Genomic DNA, 20918 nt, shown 5'->3' with positions numbered 1-20918 from the left:
AACAAAACGAAGGACAAAATTAAATACCCACTTAGGATAAAACTCCCAACAATGTGGGTATAGATGAAATGTAACTCAGCATAATAAAAGTCAATAATGACAAGTCCACATTTAACATACTCAACAGCAAAAAGCTGAAAATTCTTCCTTTAAGATCAGAAACAAGACAAGGATGCCCACCCTCACAACTTTTGCTCAACATAGTATTGGAAATCCCAACCAGAACAGTTATGTGGGAAAAAGAAGTAGAAGTGATCTAAATCAGAAAGAAGTAAAATGGTTACTATTTGCAGAAAACTTGATTTTACATAGAGAAAACCCCAAAGACTCCACCTAAAAATTTATTAGAACTAATAAATTCAATGAAATTGCAGGATACAAAATCAGTATACAAAATCTGTGGCATTTCTATACACAAACAACAAACAATCAGAAAGAGAAATTAAGGAAAGAATCCCATTTGTGACTGCATTAGAAAGAACAAAATACTGAGGAATAAATTTAACTGAGAAGGCTGAAGAGCCATACACTGAAAGCTATAAGACATCGATGAAACAAATTAAAAAAAAAAACTTAAACTGAATAAAAGCTCATGGATTAAAATAATTAATTCTACAATTATTAATTCTATAATTAATTCTATAATTCTATATTTCTATAATATATCATATATATTCTATAAAATAACTCTATAATTCTATAATATAATTCTATAATTATTTCTACAAAATATTTAAAGTTCCTCCTCAAAATAAATTTAAAAAGTTTATATTTCCCAAGGCAATCTACAGATTAACTGACATTCCTATCAAAATTCCAGTAGCATCTTTCCACAGAAATAGAACAAACAATCCTAAAATTTGTATGGAACCACAAAAGGTGCTCAATAGTCAAGTTGATCTTGTGAAAAAAGAACAAATATGGAGGCATCCTACTTTGTGATTTCAAAGTGTATTGCAAAGTTGTAGTAATCAAAACAGTTTTGGTGTTAGCATCAAAACAGACACATAGATTAGTGGAACAGAATAGAGAGGCCAGAAATAAACCCATGCATGTATAGTCAATTAATTTATGACAAAGAAGGCAAAAATATGGGAAAAGGACTGTCTCTTCAATAAATGGTATTGGGAAAACTAGTTAGCTACATGCAAAAGAATGAAACTGAGTCATTACACATACACAAAAAGTATCTCAAAATGGACTAAAGACTTGAATATAAGACCTGAAACTGTAAAACTCTTAGAAGAAAGCATACACGGTAAGCTCTTCATTGACACCAGTATTGAAAGTGATTTTTAAAAATCTGATTCCAAATGCAAGGGTAACAAAAGCAAAAATAAACAAATGGGATTACATCTAATTAAAAACCATCTCAACAGTGAAGGAAAACATCAACAAAATGAGAAAGCAACTTACTAAATAGAAGATATTTGCAAATCATGTATCTAATAAGGAGTTAGTATCTAAAATATATAAAGAACTCCTATGACTCAGTAACAACAAACCCCAAATAATTTGACTGAAAAGGGGGCAGAGGATATGAATAGACATTTTTCCAAAGAAGATATATGGATGACTTACAGGAACACGAAAAGATCCTCAATCACTAATAATCAGGGAAATGCAAATCAAAACCACAATGACATCCCATCTTGCCTCATACATACCTGTCAGAAGGGCTATTATCAAAAAGACAAGAAACAACAAGTGTTGGCAAGAATGTGGAGAAAAGGGAACCCTTGCGCACTGTTGGTGGGAATGCAAATTGGTGAGGCCACTATGGAAAACAGTAGGGAGGTTCCCCAAAAAATTAAAAATAGAACTACCTTTTGGTATTTATCTGAAGAAAATACATACACTAATTTGGAAAGATGTATGCATCCCTATGTTCATTGCAAAATCATTTACAATAGCTAAGATAAGGAAGCAACATAAGTGTCTAGGGACAGATGAACAGATACAGAAGATGTAGTACATTATACAATGGAGAAGTCAGCCACAAAAGGATAAATTGTTGCCATTTGCAACCAGGTGGCTGGCCCTGGATGGTATTATGCTAAGTGAAAGGAGCCAGAGAAAGACAGGCGCTGTGTCATTTCCCTTGTAAGTGGAACCCAAAACAAAACCAATGAACAAACAAAACAAACAAACCTCCCAGATACGGAGAACAGATGAGAGATTGCCAGAGGGGAGCGGGAGTTAGGGCTGGGTGAAATGGGGACAAGGAGGCACAAACTTCTAGTTACAAAATAAGTAAGCCACAGAGTGTAATGTACAGCTTAGTGACTAGAGTCAATGATATTTATTGCATACTTGAAAGTTGTTAAGAGAATAAGTCGTTGTAATTTTGGATGGTTACAGACGGTAACTAGACTTATGGTGATTATTTTGCTGTGTATACAAATATCAAATCACCGTGTTGTACACCTGAAACTAATGTAAGGTTTTATGTCAAAAAAAGAGAGAGCTCTTTAAAAAAAAAAAAAGAGAGCTCACAATTTAAATATCAAACAAAATTAAATTCAAGATGAAAATGTTTAAATAGGACAAGGAGAGTCACTGGCCTAATAATGACAGAGTATAATCCACTGTGAAAATATTTGTAATGTATCATCATTCAACAAATAACCTAAGACCAAATCAATTGAAAAACTATTGCGGGTGGGGGTCCAGGGGGCTCATCCGGTAAAGCATCCGACTCTTGATTTCAGCTCAGGTTTTGATCTCAGGGTTATGAGATTGAGTCCGACATCAGACTCTGCACTTGGCATGGAGTCTGCTTGAGATTCTCTCTCCCTCTCCCTGTGCTCCTCCCCCATTCTGCATACTCTCTCAATAAATAAATGAATGTCTTTAAAAAAGAAAAACTATTAGGAACATATGGGAATTCACTTAAGTGGGTGGTTATAAAAATACATACCAAAACCAATAGCTCCTTTATATACAATAGCAAGGCATAAAACATGATGAAAGCAAAATAAAATTCTATTCACAATAGCAACCCAAAATACTCAATCTATATGGAGAAAAATTTTAAATTCTACTGAGAGACATTGGACACAATGAATAAAATGAATTTTGAGTAGAAAAGCATACTTTATTATTGAATAATAACATCCAGATCTCCCTAAATTGATTTAAAAATTCCAAGCAATCACAATCAAAATCCCAGTGTGATTTGTATTAGAATTTCATCAAATGATTGTAAAGTTCATCTGTAAGATTTAGTATTTATAAAGAGACAAAATAATGTGGAGGAACTAGCTCTACCTGATGTTGAAATATTCTATAATTCTATAGTAATTAAAACTTCCTCATACCAATTCAGGAGATGAAGTACAAATAATACTTAGGGTTTATTATCTGCCCTTATATCTCCCTCTGAAAGGTATTCCCCATGAGGAGAGGAGTTTTTTTTTTTTTTTTCCTTCTTATACTGATATAGCTCAAGGGATTAGAAGGGGCCTGGCACAAAAATGTTTGTTGGATGAATGGATGAGCAAAGCAATAGAATTTTTAGTACAGAATAGACACACAGATACTTGGAGATTTGGGATACTGTGTAAAGTAGCATTTCAAATTAGAGTACAAACAGTTATAGTGTTATTCACAAAAGAATCAAACTAAACTCTTCATTCCATATAGTTAAAGAGACTCAGGTATATCAAAGATGTAAACATAAAAAATCAAGCCACTGTACACTACAAGAAAAATAGAGTTAATATTATAATCTTCAAGTGTAAAGAGCTTTTTAAAGTACAAAAGCCAGACATTACAAAGACAAAGATTTATAAAGTTGATTTCACTAAAGTAAAAGGTAAACGTCATAACGACATCATAAAAAATGTGTACAAAAACAACCACCATAACACACAGAACCAAATTAAAAGGTAAACAAATGCCTAGAGTTATTACTGACAACATAGACAAGTCAAAGAATTATTTTGTCAGCATATAAAGAACTATAAATCAACGAGGAAAAGATAAGAACTACTGGCGAAGTACATCAAAGGAGAAATACGGTCATAAAACTATGTTTAAATTCACAATAGAGAAATATAACTTGGGTTGCCTGGGTGGCTCAGTCAGCCAAGCTTCCAACTCTTGATTTCGGCTCAGGTCATGATCTCAGCGTGGTGAAGGCAAGTCCTGTGTTGGCTCCATGATGGGCATGAGCCTGCTCCAGACCCTCTCTCCCTCCCTCTTTCTCTGTCCCTCATGAATGTGCTCTCTCACTCTCCCCCTCCCCAAAGAGAGAGAAAAGAAATATAACTTAATGCAAAAATGTGAGGTTATTCCATCAGACGGACAAGAGTTTAAAAATAAACGTAAAAATCCAGTGTGAGTGAAGACAGAAAATTGTTCCCTCTTAGTCAGTGTTGGTGAGATTGTAAACTGTACCTCATTTTAAAAATGCAGTTGGACAATGTGTATCAAAATTTATATGCACATGGGCTTACCCTTGGGTGCAGAAATTCCACTTTTAAACATTTATCCTAAAATGATAATGTCAGTTGAACAAAGATATGTTTATAGGGATATGGAGTATTTTGCTGCTCATATTAATGAAAACTTGGAAGCAAAACAAATGCCTATCAATAAACGACTGAATGATTAAAGCATGGTACATTCACATAGTTAATATTGTTACCCGACGTGGAAATATGCCCACAACTGACTGTTTGGTCCTTAAATCAAGTTACAGAACAGTCTGTCCAGTAAGATAGCACTTACTCAAAGTTAGATGCATCTTAATTGCTGTGTATGACCTGGCAATTCCTCTCTTAAGTATATGACCAATAAAACAGTACTCGTATGCTCGCAAAGGACACGCACTAGAATATTTATAGCAGCAGTATTCATAATAGGCTCAAACTGGAAACCACCCAAATGCCTATCCACAATAAAATGGATAAACAAATCATGATACAGTCACAGAGCAGAGAGATAATACAGCTCCACAATGAATGAACTACTGCCCCCTAAAACCATAGGGGTGAACCTCACAAATGAAATAGTGAGTGAAAGAAGACAGAGAAAACCGAATGTATACTTCGTGGTGATATTGAAATAAAATTGAAAATCTGGCAAAGGTAATCTATGCCATTAGAGGTCAAGACAGAAGAGGGGCACCTGGGTGGCTCAGTTAAGCTGCCAACTCTTGATCTCAGGGTTGTGAGATCGAGCCCCATGCACCTTGGGCTCCATGCTCAGTGGGAAGTCTGCTTGAGGTTCTCTCTCTTCCTCTCCTTCTGCCCCTCCCCCTCTCTTAAATAAGGAAATAAATCTTTTTCAAAAAAGAAGTCAAGAGAGTAGCTATCCTTGGGTTGGTGGGGACAGGGTTGTGACTGGCTGGCAATGTTCCGTTAACTGAGTGATGGTTACATGAGTGTATTTAGTTCATGGTAATCTGCACACTTATGGGTTGTGTACTTTTCTGTGTACACACACATATACAAACATACACACAAAAACTGCACATGGACAGGAAGATGTCCGGAAGTGTACTGGCAAAAATGTCGGTAGTGCTCTTATCTGGAGAAGGATGTCAAGCATGACTTCGGCTTCCTTCTCTGTATTTGTCTGTATCAATAGATACAATTATACACAGGAAAACACAGTTTAACTGAAGGAATAGAAATAAACTTACAGGGGGAGGAGTCAAGATGGCGGAGAAGTAGCAGGCTGAGACTACTTCGGGTAGCGGGAGAACAGCTAAAGAGCTTATCTAAAGATTGCAAACACCTACAAATCCAATGGGAGATTGAAGAGAAGAAGAACAGCAATTCCAGAAACAGAAAATCAACCACTATCTGCAAGGTAGGACTGGCGGAGAAGTGAATCCAAAGCGACGGGAAGCTAGACCGCGGGGGGGAGGGGCCGGCTCCCGGCGAGCGGCGGAGCAACGGAGCAAAATCAGGACTTTTAAAAGTCTGTTCCGCTGAGGGACATCGCTCCAGAGGCTTAACTGGGGTGAAGCCCAGGCGGGGTCAGCGCGGCCTCAGGTCCCGCAGGGTCGCAGAAGGATCGGGGGTGTCTCAGTGTCACAGAGCTTACCGGTATTAGAACGGGGAAGCCGGCTGCAGAGACAGAGCCGAGGAGTGACTCTCAGCTCGGGGTTGCCTTGAACCGGTCGCAGGCTCGGTCAGGTCGGAGCGCGGCCGGAGGCCAGGGTGGCGGGAGACATTGGGCGCTGTTCTCTGAGGGCGCACTGAGGAGTGGGGCCCCGGGCTCTCGGCTCCTCCGGGCCGGAGACCGGGAGGCCGCCATCTTTATTCCCGCCCTCCGGACTCTACGGAAAGCGCTCAGGGAACAAAAGCTCCCGAAAGCGAACCCGAGCGGATGACTCAGCGCGGCCCCGGGTAAGGGCGGTGCAACTCCGCCTGGGGCAAAGACGCTTGAGAATCACTACAACGGGCCCCTCCCCCAGAAGATCTACGGGAAACCCAGCCAGGACCAAGTTCACCTACCAAGGAGAGCGGCGGAATTCCAGAGGAGAAGAAAGCAAAGCACGGAACTCATGGCTTTCTCCCCATGATTTTTTAGCCTTGCAGTTAATTTAATTTTTTTTCTTCTTCAATTTTTTTTTTCTTTTTCTCTTCTTCTGCTAAATTTTTTTTAACTTTTACCGTTTTCTTTTTTTAACGTTTTTTAAATAGTTTATCTAATATATATATATTTTTTCCTCTTTTTATATTTTTCCTTTATCGGCTTTCTTTTTTTTAATAGTTTTTTTTTTCTTTCTTTCTGAACCCCTTTTTATCCCCTTTCTCCCCCCTCACAATTCAGGATCTCTTCTGATTTGGCTAAAGCATATTTTCCTGGGGTTGTTGCCACCCTTTTAGTATTTTACTTGCTCCTTCATAAACTCTTATCTGGACAAAATGACAAGGCGGAAAAATTCACAACAAAAAAAAGAACAAGAGGCAATACCAAAGGCTAGGGACCTAATCAATACAGACATTGGTAATATGTCAGATATAGAGTTCAGAATGATGATTCTCAAGGTTCTAGCCGGGCTTGAAAAAGGCATGGAAGATATTAAAGCAACCCTCTCGGGAGATATAAAAGCCCTTTCTGGAGAAATAAAAGAACTCAAATCTAACCAAGTTGAAATCAAAAAAGCTATTAATGAGGTGCAATCAAAAATGGAGGCTCTCACTGCTAGGATAAATGAGGCAGAAGAAAGAATTAGCGATATAGAAGACCAAATGACAGAGAATAAAGAAGCTGAGCAAAAGAGGGACAAACAGCTACTGGACCACGAGGGGAGAATTCGAGAGATAAGTGACACCATAAGACGAAACAACATTAGAATAATTGGGATTCCAGAAGAAGAGGAAACAGAGAGGGGAGCAGAAGGTATATTGGAGAGAATTATTGGAGAGAATTTCCCCAATATGGCAAAGGGAACAAGCATCAAAATCCAGGAGGTTCAGAGAACCCCCCTCAAAATCAATAAGAATAGGTCTACACCCCGTCACCTAATAGTAAAATTGACAAGTCTTAGTGACAAAGAAAAGATCCTGAAAGCAGCCCGGGAAAAGAAGTCTGTAACGTACAATGGTAAAAATATTAGATTGGCAGCAGACTTATCCACAGAGACCTGGCAGGCCAGAAAGAGCTGGCATGATATATTCAGAGTACTAAATGAGAAAAACATGCAGCCAAGAATACTATATCCAGCTAGGCTATCATTGAAAATAGACGGAGAGATTAAAAGCTTCCAGGACAAACAAAAACTGAAAGAATTTGCAAATACCAAACCAGCTCTACAGGAAATATTGAAAGGGGTCCTCTAAGCAAAGAGAGACCCTCAAAGTAGTAGATCAGAAAGAAACAGAGACAATATACAATAACAGTCACCTTACAGGCAATACAATGGCACTAAATTCATATCTCTCAATACTTACCCTGAATGTTAATGGGCTAAATGCCCCAATCAAAAGACACAGGGTATCAGAATGGATAAAAAAACAAAAACCATCTATATGTTGCCTACAAGAAACTCATCTTACACCCGAAGACACCTCCAGGTTTAAAGTGAGGGGGTGGAAAAGAATTTACCATGCTAATGGACATCAGAAGAAAGCAGGAGTGGCAATCCTTATATCAGATCAATTAGATTTTAAGCCAAAGATTATAATAAGAGATGAGGAAGGACACTATATCATACTCAAAGGAACTGTCCAACAAGAAGATCTAACAATTTTAAATATCTACGCCCCTAACGTGGGAGCAGCCAACTATATAAACCAATTAATAAGAAAATCAAAGAAACACATCGACAAGAATACAATAATAGTAGGGGATTTTAACACTCCCCTCACTGAAATGGACAGATCATCCAAGCAAAAGATCAACAAGGAAATCAAGGCCTTAAATGACACACTGGACCAGATGGACATCACAGATATATTCAGAACATTTCATCCCAAAGCAACAGAATACACATTCTTCTCTAGTGCACATGGAACATTCTCCAGAATAGATCACATTCTTGGTCCTAAATCAAGTCTCAACCGGTATCAAAAGATTGGGATCATTCCCTGCATATTTTCAGACCACAATGCTCTAAAGCTAGAACTCAATAACAAGAGGAAATTTGGAAAGAACTCAAATACATGGAGACTAAACAGCATCCTTCTAAAGAATGAATGGGTCAACCAGGAAATCAAAGAAGAATTGAAAAAATTTATGGAAACAAATGATAATGAAAACACAACAGTTCAGAATCTGTGGGACACAACAAAGGCAGTCCTGAGAGGAAAATATATAGCGGTACAAGCCTTTCTCAAGAAACAAGAAAGGTCTCAGGTACACAACCTAACCCTACACCTAAAGGAGCTGGAGAAAGAACAAGAAAGAAACCCTAAACCCAGCAGGAGAAGAGAAATCATAAAGATCAGAGCAGAAATCAATGAAATAGAAACCAAAAAAAAACAATAGAACAAATCAACGAAACTAGGAGCTGGTTCTTTGAAAGAATTAATAAGATTGATAAACCCCTGGCCAGACTTATCAAAAAGAAAAGAGAGAGGACCCAAATAAATAAAATCATGAATGAAAGAGGAGAGATCACAACGAACACCAAAGAAATACAGACAATTATAAGAACATACTATGAGCAACTCTACGCCAACAAATTTGACAATCTGGAAGAAATGGATGCATTCCTGGAGACATATAAACTACCACAACTGAACCAGGAAGAAATAGAAAGCCTGAACAGACCCATAACCAGTAAGGAGATTGAAACAGTCATCAAAAATCTCCAAACAAACAAAAGCCCAGGGCCAGACGGCTTCCCGGGGGAATTCTACCAAACATTTAAAGAAGAACTAATTCCTATTCTCCTGAAACTGTTCCAAAAAATAGCAATAGAAGGAAAACTTCCAAACTCATTTTATGAGGCCAGCATCACCTTGATCCCAAAACCAGACAAGGATCCCAACAAAAAAGAGAACTACAGACCAATATCCTTGATGAACACAGATGCAAAAATTCTCGCCAAAATACTAGCCAATAGGATTCAACAGTACGTTAAAAGGATTATTCACCACGACCAAGTGGGATTTATTCCAGGGCTGCAAGGCTGGTTCAACATCCGCAAATCAATCAATGTGATACAACACATTAATAAAAGAAAGAACAAGAACCATATGATACTCTCCATAGATGCTGAAAAAGCATTTGACAAAGTACAGCATCCCTTCCTGATCAAAACTCTTCAAAGTGTAGGGATAGACGGCACATACCTCAATATTATCAAAGCCATCTATAAAAAACCCACCGCAAATATCATTCTCAATGGAGAAAAACTGAAAGCTTTTCCGCTAAGGTCAGGAACACGGCAGGGATGTCCGTTATCACCACTGCTATTCAACATAGTACTAGAAGTCCTAGCCTCAGCAATCAGACAACAAAAGGAAATTAAAGGCATCCAAATCGGCAAAGAAGAAGTCAAACTATCACTCTTCGCAGATGATATGATACTCTATGTGGAAAACCCAAAAGACTCCACTCCAAACCTGCTAGAACTTGTACAGGAATTCAGTAAAGTGTCAGGATATAAAATCAATGCACAGAAATCAGTTGCATTTCTCTACACCAACAACAAGACAGAAGAAAGAGAAATTAAGGAGTCCATCCCATTTACAATTGCACCCAAAACTATAAGATACCTAGGAATAAACCTAACCAAAGAGACTAAGAATCTATACTCAGAAAACTATAAAGTACTCATGAAAGAAATTGAGGAAGACACAAAGAAATGGAAAAATGTTCCATGCTCCTGGATTGGAAGAATAAATATTGTGAAAATGTCTATGCTACCTAAAGCAATCTACACATTTAATGCAATTCCTATCAAAGTACCATCCATTTTTTTTCAAAGAAATGGAACAAATAATCCTAAAATTTATATGGAACCAGAAAAGACCTCGAATAGCCAAAGGAATATTGAAAAAGAAAGCCAAAGTTGGTGGCATCACAATTCCGGACTTCAAGCTCTATTACAAAGCTGTCATCATCAAGACAGCATGGTACTGGCACAAAAACAGACACATAGATCAATGGAACAGAATAGAGAGCCCAGAAATGGACCCTCAACTCTATGGTCAACACATCTTCGACAAAGCAGGAAAGAATGTCCAATGGAAAAAAGACAGCCTCTTCAATAAATGGTGTTGGGAAAATTGGACAGCCACATGCAGAAAAATGAAATTGGATCATTTCCTTACACCACACACGAAAATAGACTCAAAATGGATGAAGGATCTCAATGTGAGAAAGGAATCCATCAAAATCCTCGAGGAGAACACAGGCAGCAACCTCTTCGACGTCAGCCGCAGCAACATCTTCCTAGGAACATCACCAAAGGCAAGGGAAGCAAGGGCAAAAATGAACTTTTGGGATTTTATCAAGATCAAAAGCTTTTGCACAGCAAAGGAAACAGTGAACAAAACCAAAAGACAACTGACAGAATGGGAGAAGATATTTGCAAATGACATATCAGATAAAGGGCTAGTGTCCAAAATCTATAAAGAACTTAGCAAACTCAACACCCAAAGAACAAATAATCCAATCAAGAAATGGGCAGAGGACATGAACAGACATTTCTGCAAAGAAGACATCCAGATGGCCAACAGACACATGAAAAAGTGCTCCATATCACTCGGCATCAGGGAAATACAAATCAAAACCACCATGAGATATCACCTCACACCAGTCAGAATGGCTAAAATGAACAAGTCAGGAAATGACAGATGCTGGCGAGGATGCGGAGAAAGGGGAACCCTCCTACACTGTTGGTGGGAATGCAAGCTGGTGCAACCACTCTGGAAAACAGCATGGAGGTTCCTCAAAATGTTGAAAATAGAACTACCCTATGACCCTGCAATTGCACTGCTGGGTATTTACCCTAAAGATACAAACATAGTGATCCGAAGGGGCACGTGCACCCGAATGTTTATAGCAGCAATGTCTACAATAGCCAAACTATGGAAAGAACCTAGATGTCCATCTACAGACGAATGGATAAAGAAGATGTGGTATATATACACAATGGAATACTATGCAGCCATCAAAAGAAATGAAATCTTGCCATTTGCGACGACGTGGATGGAACTAGAGGGTATCAGGCTTAGCGAAATAAGTCAATCGGAGAAAGACAACTATCATATGATCTCCCTGATATGAGGGAGAGGAGATGCAACATGGGGGGTCGAGGGGGTAGGAGAAGAGTAAATGAAACAAGATGGGATTGGGAGGGAGACAAACCATAAGTGACTCTTAATCTCACAAAACAAACTGAGGGTTGATGGGGGGAGGGGGTTGGGAGAGGGGGTGGGGTTATGGATATCGGGGAGGGTATGTGCTATGGTGAGTGCTGTGAAGTGTGTAAACCTGGCGATTCGCAGACCTGTACCCCTGGGGATAAAAATATATGTTTATAAAGCTGTAAAAAAAAAAAAAAAGAAAGAAAGGATGAATCCCCAAGTTTTGTAGCAACATGGACGGGACTGGAAGAGATTATGCTGAGTGAAATAAGTCAAGCAGAGAGAGTCAATTGTCATATGGTTTCACTTATTTGTGGAGCATAACAAATAGCATGGAGGACAAGGGGAGATGGAGAGGAGAAGGGAGTTGAGGGAAATTGGAAGGGGAGGTGAACCATGAGAGACTATGGACTCTGAAAAACGATCTGAGAATTTTGAAGGGGTGGGGGGTGGGAGGTTGGGGGCACCAGGTGGTGGGTATTGTAGAGGGCACGGATTGCATGGAGCACTGGGTGTGGTGCAAAAATAATGAATACTGTTATGCTGAAAAAAAATAAAAAATTAAAAAAAAAAAAGAAAAAAAAAAGAAATAAACTTACAGGACAGTCAACTCAAAAAGTTAGAACAATAAACAAAATTAGAAAGTGGGATTAATGAAGTGACAAAGGGCTAGAAAACAATCAGATACAATGTAGATGTGAAGCGATTAAGACGCTTCTCCCCAAATGACCATTAATGAACTCATGAATTTAGACAAATAGGCAGTGTGGGAAATAGCACTTTAACCATAGACCAAAGATCTAGGGCAATTTCTGCCAATTTCACAATCACAGGAAATGATGTAAAAACCCATTTTAAAAACAAGATAATTGAAGTGTAATTGATGTATATTTAACTACACATAAAACATACAATTTAATAAATTTTTAATACATGTATACACCTGTGAAACCACCACCATGATCAAGGGGATAAGTATATCCATTGCCTCCAAAATTTCCTCATATCTCTTCCCTCCACTTCCTTCATCCTCTCCTCTCTCCCATAGGAATCATTATATTTTCCTTTTTCAGAATTTTAGTGTATGCAGTTTTGTTGTCTGGCTTCTTTATTAATAATATTATTAATTATTAATAACAGTATTCTGAAATGCACCCATAATTTTGTATGTAACAATACTTTGCTCACTAGTATTTCATTGTATGAACGTACCATAATGTGTTAATCTACTGACCAGTTGATGCACATTTAGGTTACTTCCAGGTTTTGACTATCATAAATAAAGTTGCCACGAGCAGTCGTGCTTGATCTTTGCATGAACGTATGCTTACATTTATATTGATTAAATACCTACAAGTGGAATGGCAGATCATATAACAGATGTATTTAATGAATGTATTAAAATGTGTGTTTAAATGTAAAAAAAACTGGCCAATTATGCAAAGTGATTGCACCATTTTACATTCCCACAAGCAGTGTATAATCATTCCAGTGGCTCTATTTTCTCACCATCTCTTGGTATAGTTAATCATTTTAATTTTAGAGATTTTAATAGGTATGTGATGGCATCTCATTGCATTTTTGATTTGCATTTCCCTAATCATTAATGAAATTGAATATCTTCTCAGATGCTTATTTGCCAACTGTATGTCTTCTTTGGTAAATTATCTGTTCATATCTTTTACCCATTTTTATGTTGAGTCTTTTAGTTGACTTTAGAGAGCTCTTTATATGTTTTGAATGCGAGTCCTTTATAAGATATGTGATTTACGAATATTTCCACTCACTCTGTGGCTCATTTTGTCATTCTCTAAACAGTATCTTTCAAAGAGAAAATTCTTAATTTTGATGAAGTCTACTTTATGAAGTTGTCCTTTTAGGAATCATACTCTTGGGATCATATTTTTTAAATATTTGCCTAACCCAAGATCACAAAAGTTTTCTCCTAGAAGCTTTATAATTTTATGCTTTACATTTAGGTCTAAGATTCATTATGAGTTAAGTTTTGAATATGGTGAGATGTATGGATTGAAGCATGTATGTGTGTATGTATATCCATCTGTGTGTGTGCTGTGTGTGTGTGTGTGTGTATGGACATATACATGTGGAGATCCAGGCATTTCAACAAGTTTTATTGACAAACTATGCTTTCACCATTAAATTGTGTTTTCACTTTTTTTTAAAAGATCTTATTTATTTATTTGACAGACAGAGATCACAAGCAGGCAGAAAGGCAGGCAGAGAGAGAGGGGGGGAAGCAGGCTCCCCAATGAGCAGAGAGCCTGATGCGGGGCTCGATCCCATGACACTGAGATCATGCCTGAGCCGGAGGCAGGTTCTTAATGGCTGAGCCACCCAGCTGCCCCAAGAAAAAAGAATCTTGAAATCCGACAGAAGAAGATGATGCATTATTTGTAGGAAAGCAGTCTGAATCACATAGCTGGATTTCTCATGAGAAATCATGAAGGCCCGAGGAAAATAGAACAATACTTTTGAAGTGCTGAGAGAAAAGAACTATTGACAAAGATTTCTCTAGACAGTAAAAATATCCCTCAGGAATGAAGGTGAAATAAAGACATTCTTAAGTGCAGGGAAGCAATCAGAATTTCTTGCCAGCAGAGTTGCTCTAAAAGAATTGCTGAAAGAAGTTCTTCAGATAGGGGGCGCCTGGGTGGCTCAGTGGGTTAAGCTGCTGCCTTCGATCAGGTCATGATCTCAGGGTCCTGGGATCGAGCCCTGCATCGGGCTCTCTGCTCAGTGGGGAGCCTGCTTCCCTCTCTCTCTCTCTCTCTCTCTCTGCCTGCCTCTCTGTCTACTTGTGATCTCTCTCTGTCAAATAAACAAATAAAATCTTTAAAAAAAAAAAAAGAAGTTCTTCAGATAGAAGGTAAATGATACAAAAAAGAAACTTGGAACATTCAGAATGAAGAAAAACAATAGAAAGGTAAATATTGGAGTTAGTGTAATAGACTATTCTTCTGTTGAAATATGCTTACTGAATGAAATTAAAACTGTAACATTATTTGATGGGGTCCCAATGTGTGTAGAAAGAGTATATACACAAGACAACTATAACATAGAGGAGGAATATAAAGGGACCTATGTGGTGGTTAGTTTTCCACATTCTATTTGGAGTGATAAAATAGCAAGTGACATCAGTGAAAATGACAGAATAGGGAACTCTAAAATACTGTTACTCCAAAAAAGTAATTCTTTTTTTATCATTACTCACTTTTAAATTTTATTTTATGGTTATTCTTAAAAATGCTTTTCTAAGTTCACACATCTTACCAGAGCTGATTTTTAAAATTAGTTTCAGAGGTAGATTAGTGATTCATCAGTTGCATATACTACCCAGTGCTCATTACATCACATGCCCCCCCTTAATGTCCGTCACCCAGTTACCCCACCCCCCCAGATGCCTCCCCTCCAACAACCTTCAGTTTGTTTCCTAGAGTGAAGAGTCTCTTATGGTTTGTCTCCCTTTCTGATTTTGTCTCATTTTGTTTTTCCATCCCTTCCCCTATGTTCATCTGTTTTATTTTTAAATTCCATATATGAGTGAAATCATACATTTGTCTTTCTCTGATTTATTTTGCTCAACATAATACCTTCTATTTCCATCTACATATTTGCAAAGGGCAAGATTTCATTCCCAAAAAGTAATTTTTTAAAAAATGGTAAAAAAAAAAGTCAGAATTAACTTTTTTGGATATCTGGAAATTAGCCAAAAGCTTATGGAAACCTAAGAACCACTTACTCAAGAAAAAAATAGTTGAATCTTGGTAAGAACAATGAGTTTTGGAGTATGTTAACTTATCCCAGTCTTTGTTCCCCCAGATACCTTGAAAACAACAGTCCAGGGGCACCTGGGTGGCTCAGTTGTTAGGTGTCTGCCTTCAGCTCAGGTCATGACTCCGGGGTCCAGGGATCAAGCCCCACGTCAGGTTCCCTGCTCCGTGAGAAGTCTGCTTCTCCCTCTCCCACTCTCCCTGCTTGTGTTCCCTCTCTCACTGTCTCTCTCTCTCTCTCTCTCTCTGTTAAATAAATAAATAAAATCTTTTAAAAAATAAAAATAAATAAAACTTTAAAAAAAAAAAGGGAAATGACAGTCCACATTCCCAACATTGGTAGCAGAGATAGGAGAATGGACCTCATTCACAAATACCTGTAATTACATTGTTTTGATCTGTCTGATGGCTCAAAAGACTTGATTTAATCTCACCTAACTTGGTTGCCTAGTGTTAATGCCACTCCTCAGGTGACATCAGTAGAAAACATTGAGAGGCAAATATGTCAGTCACGGCTGCCTGAGTCAAGGGAAAACAAATGGGCTAAACAATAATCTCACCAAAAAATTGGGGAGGAAAGCCTGGGAAATTAGATACTTTGGAAGAAAAGGGCTTTTGAAAAACTCTAACATATTCCTGAGATCTTAGAGGACAATATGCATTCTGAGGGCTGTGGGCATGCCCAGAAAAGCCCTGGGAAGGCCCTAAGTACTCAACTCTGGTTGGCCTTCAGCCTTTATGCAAGCAGAAAGTGAAGACTATGGTAGTCATTGGTTTTTTGACTGAGTGTTAAAGACATGCTCTAACTGAGCTGATTTACAAAGACTGGGGGAGTTTTTGGTTCCAAGAGTTTAAGGAAATCTCTACCCAATTATTAACTAACTATAAATGAACAGAACAGAGACTTCAGTGGCTACACATGACCAAGTATATAGACTTTACAAAATTAATTCAGATAAGTCACTAAACAAACAAAAGCGATAACTAAAGCAAACAGCAACAAATCCTGGGGTTAGGAAGAGGATCTAGTTTCTAAAATTATCCCTTTATAATAGTAGTAGTAAAATGTCCAGTACTTAAGAAAAATTACAAGACATTCAAAGAAAAAAGAAAGTATTGCCCATATAGTCCACAGAGAGAAAGACAATCAATAGAAATGGTCTTTGAGGGAGTCCAGATGTTGGACTTAATACAGAAAGACTTTAAATTAACTGTTTATAAAATGTTCAAAGAGTTAAGGAAACTATATATAGAGAACTAAAGGATAATCCCCAAATTTCAATGAAATCTATATCAAAATTTCAGCTCCCTTTTCACAAAAATGGAAAAGCTTGTCTTAAAATTCATATGGATTTTCAAGGGAACCTGAATAGCCAAACAATCTTTTTTTTTTTTTAAGATTTAATTTATTGATTTGAGAGAGAGAGTGTGCACAAGTGGGAGGAGGGGCAGAGAGAGAAACAGATTCTCTGCTAAGCAGGGAGACCAACATGAGGTTAAATCCCAGCACCCTAAGATCATGACCTGTGCTGCTTATGACACTGGTTATGACTTAAGGTTGGTTAAGCATTAAGCAGATGCTTAACCAACTGAGCCACCCAGGCACTCCTGCCAAACAATCTTGAAAAAGAGAAAAAGTTGGAAGACTCACTCTTTCTTGCAAAGCTTACTACAAAAGTACAATGATCAGAACAGGGTAAGGACAGGCACAAGGGGAGAAATACACAGCAGTGGAATAGAACTGAGAGCCCAGAAATAAAACCCATATATTTATGGTCAATAGATTTTTGACAAGGGTCACAAGACCATTCCATGGGGGAAAGAAGAGTCTTTTCAGCAAATATTGGGACAACTGGATACTCATAATGCAAAAAGAGAAATTTGAACACCTATCTCACACCACATACAAAAATTAACTCAAAATGTATTAAAAATCAAAATGTACAGGCTAGAACTATAAAACTCCTAGAGGAAAACATGGGTATAAATCTTCATGACCTTGGATTAGGCAATAGCCCCTTAAGTATGACACAGAGAGTACAAGCAACAAAATAAACAGATCAGTTGGACTTCACCAAAATTAGAAAAATTTGTGAATCAAAAGACACTATCAAGAAAGATAACCAACAGCGGGTGCCTGGGTGGCTCAGTGGGTTAAGCCTCTGCCTCTGCCTTCAGCTCAGGTCATGATCCCAGGGTCCTGGGATGGAGCCTCACATGGGGCTCTCTGCTCAGCAGGGAGCCTGCTTCCTCCTCTCTCTCTCTCTCTGCCTGTCTCTCTGCCTACTTGTGATATCTCTCTCTCTGTCAAATAAATAAGTAAAATCTTAAAAAAAAAAAAGAAAAAAAAAAGAAAGATAACCAACAGAATGGGAGAAAATATTTGCAAGTCATATATCTGATAATGGTCTAATACTGGAATGTAAATAATTCTTTCAACTCAATAACAAAAGATAACCCATCTTAAAATAGGTAAAGAATTTAAATAGCTATTTTTCCAAAGAAGATATACAAAAAAGGGTCAATAAGCAAATTAAAACATCATTAGTCATTAGAGATAGGCAAATCAAAACCACAATGAGCTCAAAACCCACAAGGATGGCAATAGTAATGAAATTTTTAAAAAAAGAAATTAATAAGCATTGGCAAGAATGTACATTGCTGGTGGGAATGAAAAAATGATATAATTACTTTAGAAAAGTTGGAAGTTCCTCAAAAGTTAAACAGAATTACCACTCAACCTAGTAATTTCACTCTTAAGATATACAAAAAGAACTGAAGTACATACACACACAAAAACTTGTACATAAATATTTCCAGTAGCATTATTCATAATAGCTAAAAATTGGAAAAAAATGGCCACAATGTGATGAATGGATAAAATGGAATATTATTTAGCCATAAAAGGAATGAAGTACTGATATATCCTACAACATGACTGAACCTGGGCACAGTATATTAAGTGAAAGAAATCAGACACAGAAGGCCACATATGGGGTCCAGAATAGGCAAATCTGTATGGACAAAACATAGATTAGTATTTGCCATGGGACAGGGATATGAGAGAAATGGGAAGTATAGGATTTCTGTTTGGTGTGATGGAAATGTTCTAGAATTAGATAGTCGTGATGGTTGTACAAAATTGTGAATATACTATCCGCCACTGAGTTGTATACTTTAAAATTGTGAACTTTATGCTATGCAGCATGTATGTCAATAGATCAATTTTTAATATACAAAATTTAAAATATGATTTCTAATTAGATTATAAAAAGCTAGATGTGTGTATTGTTATTCCTAGAGCAAAAGCAGAAATACTGTATCAAGAGATATAGTAAAAAGTAATGGATAAATTAGTGTGAAATACTAAAAAAAGCATTTATATAACCCAAAAGAAGAAAGGAGAGATAACAGAGGAATGAAAAGCAAAAGATAAAAACATACAACAAACAATAAAATTATAGACATAGTGCAAATGTATTAATAATTATATTAAATATAAAGAGTCTGTGCAATTAAAGACAGAGATTGCCAGAATGGATAAAGATCTTGATCCAATTACATGTTGTCTACAAGAAACTCACTTCATATATAATGATTTAGGTAGGTTACAAATAGACTTCTGAGCGAAAAAACTATCAGGCAGAAAAGTACATTATATTTTTTGGAATGGGTGACTTCACCAAAAAGTATAATTAGTGTGTGTACATAACAAAGAGCTTTAAAATACAAAAAGCAATGACTGGAAGAACTGAAAAGGCAAAGTAGACAAAACCCCCAATTATAATTAGACTTCAACATTTCTTTCTCTGTAATTGAAAGCAGAAATCAGCAAAAATGTAGAACTAAAAAACACCATCGAGTCTGCTCTGCGGTGGGAAGCGCCTTCCCCACAGGACATCAATGCAAGCCTGAATAGGAAAAACAACTTCTTCTTCCTAAGCCATGGCATATCAATTATACAGAAATACAACTTTGGGAAACAGTCTCCAGGAGAGCCTTGATGAGCTCACACAGTCTCAACAGATCACCCCCCAACTTGCCCTTCAAGTTCTACTTCAGTTTGATAAAGCTATAAACTCAGCATTGGTGCAGAGGGTCAGAAACAGAGTCAATTTCAGGGGTTCTCTAAATACATACAGATTCTGCAATAATGTGTGGACTTTTGTATTGAATGATGTTGAATTCAGAGAGGTGACAGAACTTATTAAAGTGGATAAAGTGAAAATTGTAGCCTGTGATGGTAAAAATACTGGCTCCAATACTACAGAATGAATAGAAAAAAATGGCTTTTTTATGCCATCTTCTGTTGTTCATCACTTTTTGAAGAGAAGCATAGAAGAGACTTTTTAAATTTATTCTAGCATTGTGGAAATGACTACACTGTGCTATATATACTACCAGAAGTCCAACAGAAAGAAGCTTATAACTATAGCCTCTTACATTACTTTTTCAGCATGAAGAAACAGAAGTTTTTTTTTTAACAACAAACATTGTTGCCTTCCTAAGAACATTCTTGAATAAACTCATTTTAAAACTAAAAAAAAAAAAAAAACCACCATCAACCAATTGGATCTAATTTACACTTACAGTGCTCTAAATCCAAGAACATAATATATATTCTTTGTAGGTATACATGAAACAGTCAACAAGTTATACTATATCCTGAATCATAAAGCATATCTTAGTAGAGTTAAAATAATTGAAATTATACAGACTATGATCTAGGACTGTAGTAGAATTAGACTTAAATCAGTAACAAATGATTATGGGAAATCTCTAAGTGGATTGGAAATTATACACCACACTTCCAAATAATCCATGAGACAAAAAGAAAGTCCTAAAGTAAATTAGGAAATATTTAAGCTAAACAAAATTTAAAATGCATTTGTAGGATGAAACTGTGCTTACAGGAAAAGTCATAATAAATACTTATATTAGAATAGAAAAACAGTCTCCAACCAATAATATGAACTTCTACTTTAGCATTTTAGAGAAAAGCAAAGCAGAAAAATAAAGAGAAAGTGGGAATCAGTAAAATTAAAAACAAAAACAATAGGAAAAAATCAATAAAACCAGAAACTTGTTGATTGAAGATAATGAAATTGACAACCCCCTAGTAAGACTGAAAAAGAAAAAAAAGAGAGAGGTCACCAAATCCTTGTTTCAGGAATGAAAGAAGGATGTCACTCTAGATCTAGTAAACATTTTAAAAGGTAATAAGAAATAGCATGGGCAACATAGATGCAAGACCTTGGATTAAAAAGACCAACAAATGCTTGAAGTGCCTGGGTAGCTCAGGTCATGGTCCCAAGGTCCTGGGATCCAGCCTCACATCAGGCTCCTG

General features: G+C 37.1%; 2 protein-coding genes across 2 annotated transcripts in view; one reads left to right on the top strand and one right to left on the bottom strand.

Moving 5' to 3' along the window:
* Nucleotides 1–20918, bottom strand: part of CALN1 (calneuron 1) — a 500110-nt gene that overhangs the window by 430437 nt on the left and 48755 nt on the right. The gene's annotated exons all lie outside the window — the stretch shown is intronic.
* Nucleotides 19443–20101, top strand: LOC125091137 (transcription initiation factor IIA subunit 2-like). The gene has a single exon (XM_047714582.1). It carries the CDS (start codon nt 19517–19519, stop codon nt 19844–19846), a length of 330 nt encoding a protein of 109 aa, XP_047570538.1. The 5' UTR covers nt 19443–19516; the 3' UTR covers nt 19847–20101.

The sequence above is a fragment of the Lutra lutra genome, chromosome 18 (assembly GCF_902655055.1).
Source record: "Lutra lutra chromosome 18, mLutLut1.2, whole genome shotgun sequence".
Lineage (NCBI taxonomy): Eukaryota > Metazoa > Chordata > Mammalia > Carnivora > Mustelidae > Lutra > Lutra lutra.
The sequence above is the reverse complement of the archived record's forward strand: the minus strand, read 5'-3'. Positions and strand labels throughout refer to the sequence as shown.